The sequence below is a fragment of the Mus pahari genome, chromosome 14, assembly GCF_900095145.1.
Source record: "Mus pahari chromosome 14, PAHARI_EIJ_v1.1, whole genome shotgun sequence".
NCBI lineage: Eukaryota > Metazoa > Chordata > Mammalia > Rodentia > Muridae > Mus > Mus pahari.
Window position 1 is genome coordinate 35,650,499 of NC_034603.1, and position 10,436 is coordinate 35,660,934.

The 10,436-nt window shown below is 44.7% G+C and overlaps 1 protein-coding gene across 1 annotated transcript in view; it reads left to right on the plus strand.

The window, feature by feature from the left end:
• Positions 1 to 7,680, plus strand: part of Gsg1l2 (GSG1 like 2) — a 15,278-nt gene extending 7,598 nt beyond the window's left edge. Inside the window, exons 2-5 of the mRNA XM_021211452.1 lie at positions 762 to 809; positions 2,882 to 3,034; positions 4,143 to 4,254; positions 7,149 to 7,680. Coding sequence (XP_021067111.1) covers positions 762 to 809; positions 2,882 to 3,034; positions 4,143 to 4,254; positions 7,149 to 7,398 — 563 coding nt within the window. The 3' untranslated portion in view covers positions 7,399 to 7,680. The remainder of the gene's footprint in view (positions 1 to 761; positions 810 to 2,881; positions 3,035 to 4,142; positions 4,255 to 7,148) is intronic.
• The last annotated feature ends 2,756 nt before the right edge of the window (positions 7,681 to 10,436 follow it).

A 10,436-nucleotide genomic window follows, 5' to 3' on the forward strand; every position in this document is an offset into this window, starting at 1 on the left:
TGCTGAGCCACACCCACAGCCCCCCAAAACCCCACTTTCACTCTCTCTATCATCATCTATCTTGTTTTTGAGCCTGCCTTTCCAATGTGCAAGATAGAGAGCCTCATACTGGCCTCTATCAACAATTAGGCACAAAAACGCACGCAGTGATCTATCACATGTTCCAACAACTACCTTACTACAAAGTCTGGAAGGTTCCTGTGGTAGGTGATGGAGATAGTCACAGAAGCACACTCAGTGACTGGACTGCCGCATGATGTGTGTGTAGTGTCTCCCCCCAGCTACACACACACACACACACACACACACACACACACACACACACAAACACACACACACACACACACCATCTTCTGCTGCTGCCCGGCTCCCTTTTCCTCCACTCCCTCTGCCGGTCCCCCTTCCTCGCTCTAACTTCTTTCCTCCCCTTCACTCTATTTCTACCCTCTCACCATCAGAGCCTCTTTTTTCCCCCCAGCCATGAGGGATCCTTTCTAGCTTCTGCTTTTACTAATGTTTACTTCCACCTGGACGTACACGCTTAAGGGTAACATGCTAGACTATGTCTGGGAAAAATGTATGATATCTGTCTTTCTGGGCCTGGGTTACCATTCATAAAAAGAATGTTTTCTAGTTCCATGCAACATTCGTCATCATCATTTTTCTTCATAGCTGAATAGAATTGTACACACACAGCATGTTGTCATTATCCGTTCGCTGTCTGTAGAACAGGGCTTGACTGTGTGCTCCTTGTCCTCTAGGTGAGCGGTGCAGGAGCTTCCCGGGGATAGTACCCACTGAGGGACAAGGTACGCATCATGCATACGGCCAGGGTCTCTCACGATTTGAACGGTTCCAATTGTTTTATTGGAAATGGGGGAAATGATGAGATGGTTGGTTATGGTTTTCCTGTGAAGACAACGGAGGCTCCGTTCATGCGCCTTACAACACTGATATGTTGGAAGATGGTAGCCAGCTTCACAAGGTGACAGGAAACTGGTGGAGTCTGTAACTTCCTGAATCATAAATATTTCTATTGTGGCCAATCTCATGCTCTGTGGGTAAGGAAGAGGCCAAGTTGGAATACCATTGCCTTGCGTGTGCTTTCTTCTCTCCATCACCCATTCGGTTCACACTTGATATCTCAATGTCTTTCTGCTCTTCCAGCGAGAATAGAGACTTTATGAAGCTGCGGAGATGACTGTGCTAGTCTTAGGCATTTCTCTGTCCCATCAGCTGTCTTGCCTGGTTGGTAGTGGAACTTTTACAAACTTCCACTTCCCTTCCATCCCCTCTTTCCATTCTGCTCCACCCCACATCCATCACAGCTCCAGTTGTGCTCCCAGCAAGGGTACACAAGCAGCTTGCATAGGAACAAGGGATGCTGGTGGAACTGGAGCCCACCCAAAGCTCCTAATGCTCAGATCCTTCTGCCCTCATATTTAATTTTATGTATCTTCTTTTATAGATTGGGGAGGGGTGAATCTGCACACCTGTTTGCAGGTGTTTGCAGAGGACAGAAGAGGTATGGATCCCCTGAAGCTGGAGTTACAGGTGGTTGTCTCACCAGACTTGGATGCTGGTAACTAAATTCTGGTCCCCTTCAAGAGTAGCAAGTATAGGGCTGGAGAGATGGCTCAGCAGTTAAGAGCACTGACTGCTCTTTCAGAGGTCATGAGTTCAAATCCCAGAAACAACATGGTGGCTCACAATCATCTGTAAGGGGATCTGATGCCTTCTCTGGTGTGTCTGAAGACAGCTACAGTGTAAACATAAATAAAATAAACAATTCCTTTTTAAAAAAAAAAGACAGAGAGAGAGAGAGAGAGTGGCAAGTGCTCTTAGCCACAGAGCCATCTCACCAGCCCCTGTGCATCTTCTGTAAAAAGTAGAGACAGTGTCTCCACTGGAATGAGAATAATGTTCTGACTTAAGCTGGAGAGTGGACATTCCCAGGATCTCTTGCAGTCCTATGCCGGAGTTTTGTTTATGTTTTCCCTCCCACCTGTGGGAAGTATTTGTACCCAACTCCTTGAGACCCGAGGATTCCCTTGACTCACCAAGCTCCTAAGACTCAACCAAGGTACCTTTGGTCTTCACATTGAAAGCTTGTAGTAGAGAGGTGTCTCACATCACTACCTCTTCTTACATGAGTCCACAGGAAGTACTTATGCTGGAAGCTTGGTCCCTAGCATAGAGTAACTGGGAGATGATGGGGGGGGACCTTTAGAGGTGGAGACCATGGGAGGCTTAAGATCATTGCGGGTGCTGCTCAGGAATCGATGTAATTCCCTTACACTAACCCTGAGTTACTTCCCATGAAAGAGTGTTAGGAGGAGGAGGGGGGGAGAAGAAGAAGAAGAAGAAGAAGAAGAAGAAGAAGAAGAAGAAGAAGAAGAAGAAGAAGAAGAAGAAGAAGAAGAAGAAGAAGAAAAGAAGAAGAAGAAGTTGTTGTTGTTTTTGAATCCAGACCTGATGTATTTTTCCAGTGTCTGGGAGACCTGCCTCTAGGCAGCTGAGGCCCTTNGAAGAAGAAGAAGAAGAAGAAGAAGAAGAAGAAGAAGAAGAAGAAGAAGAAGAAGAAGAAGAAGAAGAAGAAGAAGAAGAAGAAGAAGAAGAAGACTGGCCTCCCCCTGTCCCCCTGGCTTCATGTTATCTTGGAATATATGAGTCAATGCCCACATTGTAAACTAAGGCAGTTTAGCAAGAACATGGTCCATGCTGTTTGGACTTTACAGCATCCAAAACAGCTAACTTAATAGATCTTTTGTCTACAATATATCTAGCCTCCAGTCTTTTGTTATAAGGACAGAAACCAAAGGATCAAACCTTCCAGTTATGGATTCTGAATGCTCACTGTATGTGTCCTTTCTGTTTATAGGCGTTTTATGGCTCTCCATTGGGGCTGAAGTCTTGGATGTCTTCCTGATACTGACAGGTGTCATCCTCCTGGGCTTCAGCATGAGTTGTTACAGTTCCGGATGCAGCTGGCTCAATGTGGACGCTTCAGTGGCTATCCTCATGGTGCTGGCAGGTATTTTCTAGCAGGAGCAGTTTCTCCCAGCCCAATCCAGGGAGGACATGGTGCTTCAAGCCACGGAATAGGCTGGCTGGCCCCCTCCAGTCACTGGCCAGCTCAATAAAACGGCTGGCCTTCTGGATAAGTCAATGGACTGATTCCATTGAGCAGAAGTAGTACTGAAAAGGAAGAAGCTGGGCACAGGTGGAGAGAAACGCTTACCAGTCCATGTCACCACCAGGAAAGAGGCTGCACTGGTGCTGGCTGCACTGCTGCTGGGAATAGCAATGAGCTCACATAGCAGAGAGGTTAGGCTTGAGTGCCCAGTGGAGTCCTGAGGCCAAGCCTCTGTTACAAGAATATAAGTATACCGCATATGTGTGTATGTGTGTGTATGTACTTATGTGTGAGTATACACTTGCTTATATGCAAGCATATATTAAGTAACACTAGGTGAGTTACTTAACTACTATAAGTTAAGTGTTATAGCTAGGCTCTGGTAAAGTCAAAATAAGAGTGTACCTCCTATATAGATTTCTGTACCTTAAAAATTACCACCAACATTTGGTGTAAATGTTCCGCAAAGAACTCTTTATTATTTTTTTTAACACTACCTCTGGTCTCCGAGCAGCTTAGCTTGGCCTTCTAAAGTCCTTAAGTTTATTTTCACCAAGATAAGATCCTAAACACGCGGCTTCCTTCCAGCCTCCAGACGGACACACTAGGTTCTGTTAACGTGTATCATGTGTAGTGTGATTTGTTCATCACTCCTGTGTCTGATGAACCTAACACATCTTGCCCAGGTCACAGCTATGATAAGTAGAAAGATAAAATCCAACCACTACATCTTCCATAGCGAAGAGCAGGGCCACAGACATGTGGAAATTCCTGCTCAGGTCCTGGTATCTACTATGTTCTCTTGGTTATGATCAGGCCTGTTTGTGGGTGTCCCTTCAGTTTCTACTGTGGGGGGTGAGATAGCCGATGGACTGTTTAAGGATGCATACGTGCACAGGCTACCTAGGGATCTGTGGGTGCTCGAGCATCCAGCACAGGCAGGGTAGAGAAACTGGTCCACTGCGCTGTGTTCTTAAGTGTGACTCATGAAGCTTTGCTTGCACAGGACTCCTGGGCATGGTGGCTCACATGATGTACACAACTAGTTTTCAAATCACTGCGAACCTAGGACCGGAAGATTGGCGGCCTCAGACGTGGGACTACGGCTGGTCCTATTGGTAAGTTTCTTGGTTACAAGCACTGATGAACCAGAAAAGATGAACATAGATGTTTGCAGGTAACTGGACATTGTGATAGAGCTGATACCCGCTACTCTTGTGTCCCTTGACTGGTAGTATACCCTTCCTGTAACCCAATCACCCCAGCTGTAGAGGAAAATTACCCACCTTGACTTGCTTAAAGTTTTTTTTTATATAATTTAGTTTCTTATTTAAAATTTTAATACAAGATATTTTGATCACATTCTTTCTCCACCACCAACTCTTCTCAGATCCTCTCTGCCTCCCGACCTTCACAATATCATGCCCCCTGTCAAAAAAAAATCAAAATCAAGACAAAGAAAGAATGAAAACCCAATAATACAAAAAAAAATACCAAAACAAAACAAATCAGAGAGAGAGAGAGGGAGGGAGAGAGAGAGAGAGAGAGAGAGAGAGAGAGAGAGAGAGAGAGAGAGAGAGAGACTTCATTTTGTGTTGGCCAAACACTCCTATACTCCTGAGTATAGAGCCTACCGAGAAATGTTGATTGACAATAGGAGAAAACAGATTTTCCCTTCCCCAGAAAGTACCGATTGCAAACATGCTCTTGATTAGAGGTAAGAGCCTGTGTCTGCTTAGCCTGCTCGGTACTGAGATTTTATCCAGTTTGAACCTGTGGAGATCTTGTGCGTGCAGTCACAGTCTCGGTGAGTTCGTAGGTTAATGAGTCTTGTTGTGTCTGGATGACACCGTTCTCAACCATCATCTCTGACTCTTACGGTCTTCCTGCCTCCTCTTCCCCATAGATCTCTGAACCTCCAGGGCAGAGATTAATAGAACAAAATACCTCATTTGGAGCTAAGTGCTCCAAAGTCTTTCACTCTCTGCCCAGTTGTGCGTCTCTGTGTTAATTACCATCTGCTGCAAGAAGATGCTTTCTGATGAGGGCTGATAGATACTCTGTTCTCTGAGGATACCAGTGTGCCGTTAGAAGTCATTTTATTCTTGTATTACTTTATAGAATGATAATAGTAGGTTTTCCCTAGGGTTCATGACCTAACTAACTAACCTAACTCAGATTCTCAGATATTTTAACCATGTTAGGTATGGTTTCCATCTTATGGAGTAGTTGGTTCCTCTGATAATGTCTGTGACACTGTTGCACAGTAGATCTTGCAGATGACTGTTGTAGGTCACAGAGTTTGTAGCGGGTGACACTGGTGGTCACCTCTCTCCTGTTAGCATACAGAGCACCTTCTAGTACCATGAACACGAGCCAGTAGGAGTGACGCTTCTAGCTGGGCATCAGCTCAATCCCTCCATCTTTAATGATGCATAGAAGCTGTGCCTTCAGCGGTAAGGCCTCAGCTTGGAGAGAATAAAGATGCTATATTTACAAACTACTTGGCAGATGGCAAAGTCTAGATTTTTAAACACAGATTGGAGAATGTTTTTTTTTTCCTGGGCTAGACCCTTTTAGACCTAGCTTCTATTTCTATCGGAAAGACATGACACACAAGGTCTATCTTTAACAGAAAGATGCGGTCATGCTATACAAGACCCCCGTGGGGGGTTCTTTGTAACTTCTTGTTTTTGCAGTGCTGGAGATCAAACCAAGGCACTCACGCATGCTGTGTTTTCCCACTGGTCTGCTTCAGCAGCCCCAAATATATCGTATCTTAAAAATCAGTGCGTGTGTGCTCACATTGTCATCCCACACAGTCACCTCTAATGCTGGGAGGAAGTCACCAACTTCAAAATGGAGACATTGGTGTCAAAATAGAACCAAAAGAAAGTCAGACACTGAGAGCACTCACTCGTAATTGTCCTGATGCCTGGAACTTTTGAAAAGTTCAAAAACAAAATTCTAGGCAAAAATTTACTGTGGGTTACACGAAGATGTAACTAGAGGCATAGGGAGAGTCAGCCACTTAAATGGGAACCCCAACACACTCTGTGTAGCACAAGCTTGACCCCCCAAACCACTAGGGTCAGTTGTACTGCCAAAAATTACAAACCTTACCTACCAACTATGCACACCAGCCAATCACGGCTTCCCAGCTCCCAATGGACACAAGACAGCTCATCCACTTTTCTTTTTCAATAACCAACTTTTCCCTCTGTCCTCCAGAAATGCCAGAGGCCACCCCTGTCAGCCCAGGTGTTCTGGATTGCACTTTTCTTCATTATTTGTGCCAAATAAAGTTTTTGCTTGAAGAACTCTCTTTATAGTTTCACTTGGTGCTGACAGTTAGTTTCCTGTCTGTAAAACTCACTTTTAGCAATCACTGCCTCATTCTGCTATTAAGCTTCATGCTGCACCTGCTTCTAAACCCTTCTCAGCTTTGGTCTCCCCAGTCTGAAGATGTTAATATTTATAACTGGGACTCTGTACACTGTGCCTTCCACCTGGGTCACTGGAGTGCCTTCCTTCTTAACTTGTTTGTGGTATACAAGACATCTGAGGGCCAGCCAATCATCCATAATCAGACTTTGGCTGATTTCCTGCTCTGTGTGTGTGTGTGTGTGTGTGTGTGTGTGTGTGTGTGTGTGTCTATGTGTGTGTAAGGGTGTGTAAGGACTCAATAGGACTATGCAATAGACTTCTTTCTTGTCTTCTGGGAACCCTATACCCTAAATACTGTGTGTTGCTCATTCTTCCCTAATGAACCCTGCAGTCCCTTCCCTTATCATTTTCCTTGAAGTGCAGAACTTTATAATCTCCTTCAACAGAAAATCCACCTGTGAACGGAGACCTCCCAACCTTCTCCTAAGACATACCTAAAGGCACAAAACAGCATTCCCCGTGGGTAGCAGCAATGTCTCTACCTCCAAGTGGGTGGCTGCCCCCCGCCCCCCAGCAGCCCTGGAATTCCACTCCAGGTCTTTTCTAACTGTGTCTTCTATTGTAGCCTTGCCTGGGGATCTTTTGCTCTCTGTATGACTGTGTCAGTGGCGACCATGAGCAGATACACCACAGCCCAGGCAGAGGTGCCAAGGGCACAGAAAGGCGGTCCATACCCTCAGCACAACATCCCACAGCCTGGGCCTTCAGAGAAGGTTTGGCAAACAGGAGTGACTCCCCATCCTGTGGGACACGTCTTCGTGAATGTTCCTGGGCACCAACCCCCAGGTCCAGGAGGCAAAGTGTCCATGTGCTAGCCACTGCTGCATGTGCGGATGAGCCCGGCATTTATTACCACAATGAACACCACTGGCGTGGAGTTCACAGTATAGGTAAACTTTCCACTGCCCCTCTCTGGACTTAGCCTCTCATGTCTCCTACAACTCCTGTAACTTTAGAGAAAAAAAAAATGTCTACAGAAGATATCAACTATTAACACCCTGGTAAAAAAGGAACATCTGAGGCTTCTCTGACTCCGAGTTTAATCAATATCACAAAGAAAGTGGGATCATGAAAGTATTAAGGGTGAAAATGATGAAGGAAAGGACCCCCTATCCCTTACAGCAGAAGCAAAATATGTCACCCACACACATTCACTGGCAGACAAACCTGGGATATTTTTTTCTAGTTGATGCAGAAAATATGAGGCCACACTATACATTCTGATTTTCATTAAGAAGACAGAAATTTTAAAATCAATTATGTTGCCTAAAAATATCATTGACCGGGCTTGGAAACACAGGTCTTTAATCTCACAGCTCAGGAGGCAGAGGCAGGTGGATTTTTGTGAGTTCAAAACCAGTCAGTTCCAAGACAGCAGAACTACATAATAGAGGAACTCCATCTCGAAGTAAATCCCTAATGTCTACTAGCAATGAAGCCAGTTTAGAAGGACTGTGAAGTGACAGACAGAAATGGCAGGACATCTTATCACAGTGAAGTGGAGCAAATGTTTGGATTGTACTGCTTGAGTTCAATCACAAGGCATTCTTGCATCTAAAAATAAACTCTGCCAGGCACGCAGGCCTTGTGGGAGGTGGCTGTGCTTGGGACTTCCTGGTGCATTCAATTATGACACGGCATGAGTCTACCCCCTGTCTTAAACTGGTGTGAGATTAAGTCACAGGTTATCAGGGATGTGGAGCATTTTGGAAAGGAATAGAGGTGGCCAAATCCCAAGAACCTTAAACACGTCCTAGCCCAGAGTGATTTAAAAGAATGTACATTTATTTGTTTCTGTATTTATTTTGTGTGTGTTCATGGGTGGACGCCAGAGGACAACTTGCAGAATTGAGTCTCTCCTTCTGCTGTGTGGATCCTAGGGATTGAAGTCAGGTCCTCAAATTTGGTGGCAAAATCCTTGCCTGATGAACCATCTCACCAACCCCTCAGAATCATTTTCTTTATGTAGTTAATAAATATATTTCTGAAAAAAGAGCTAGATGTCTACAATAAAACACTAATTTGTTTGTGTGTGCTGAAATTAAGTTTTACTATCAAAGAGTAATGGGGAAACTTTCAACTAGTTTCTTCATGTTTAAGATTCAAGTTGAACATCTGTCTGGTAACTGTTGGTCCCGTGTGTTTTGTTGTCCAGTGCATCAAACCCAGCTTCTCTCATCTCAGAGATGAGCGTCAGTGTTCCCCAGGCCCTTAGCCCTCCCAGAACAAAGGAATGATACCCGATAACCTCTGCCCTTTGGCGCCTGTGGCTTCTTCCATAGGGCTCATCACCCTGCGTGTGTATGCAGGGAGAGCCTGGGTGACTTCCTGGTGTCCAGTCTAATCTGGTCCCAGAGAAGAGGAAATCCTTAGAAATGTTCCCCCAGAGCCACTTGACTGTTGGATGAAAATGAGAAGCCTGCAGCTGACAATGCCACGGAAGAAATGAATCTTCTGAAGTCACCAGAACAAAGCTGTTGTCAAAGGAGCCGGCAGCTGACGTGGATGTCGGGGTGAAGCTAGAGTCAAGGCAGGTTCTTGAGCTCCGAAGGCATTTGCTCTCTTTTAAATTCTTAAAAAAATATTGATTGTGCACCAGGTGTGGTGGTGCATGCCTATAATCCCAGCACTGAGACAGGAGGATGATGAGTTTGAGGCCAGTCCAAAATACACAGAAGGCCATTTCTAAAATGGACAAACGCAGTGGTATTGAAGCCTAGCACACAAACAGAGGGGTATCTAAGTTACATGTGTGCAGCATTTTCAGAAAGGGAACATTTGCCCCGACGTGACCGTATTCCTGGTCAAGAAACAAACACACGTTGTCTGTGTCTGCCAGAATACATGCACTGCCATATTTTAATTATTCAGTGTATTAAAATGATTTCTTGACATTTCTGTTCCCTCACACAGATCATAAATTTATTTTGTGATTGTATCTCCAACATCTAAATTAATTTTGGTTGTGTGTGTGTGTGTGTGTGTGTGTGATCAACACATACACACACCAAATAGCCTTCTAAAAAAAATCATTTCATGGGAAATAATATGGCTATGACTAACAACAGGAATTCTGCAGCGAGATAATCTGCCTGTTTTGGTTTGAATGTAAAAGGGACCATTTTACATTTTTTTTATTAAAGAGTTGGTCCCCATCTAGGGGTGTGACTGAAAGTGCATGGATCATGAGGGCACTAACTTCATCAATGGACTCATTGATGAGTTCATAGTTGGATGGGTTATTAGAGGCTGGGTCCTTGTATGATTAAAAAAAAAATGACTTGGGATATATATGATTTTGAAGTGGAGCAAAGATCTCAGTGGCCCTGTCTGAGAGGCAGCCAAGATCAAGGGATGAAAACCCACGGGCCATTTTAACCTGACAGCAGTCTGTCCTCAGTTAACCCATCAGTGAATTTTATCGGGTGCCTACAATGCTGCAGGCACCACGCCATCTCTCCTGCTTGGAAGAATGTAGAATTCTAGCTGGGGCCAGTGCTGGAAGAACTATTCAATGAGGCTGGGATAGGATTTACTCATAAAGCGTTTTGATTCTTTAAACACAGACAGGGAATGTACAGATGGAGCCCTGGATGTGTGACACAGGTGGGCTTGAGACTCATTTGTCTCTAGTGACCAGTCACAGAAAAACTTCAGTCTTGTCTGCCAAAAAAGGGCAGATTGGAAAACTGCCCGATTTTCTGAAGATTTAAGGACACGTCAATGACCCACTAACAGGATTTATTGCTCTCTTAGGGTACTGGCTAGTTTTGTGTCAACTTGACACAGCTGGAGTTATCACAGAGAAAGGAGCTTTAGTTGGGGAAATGCCCCCATGAGATCCAGCTGTGGG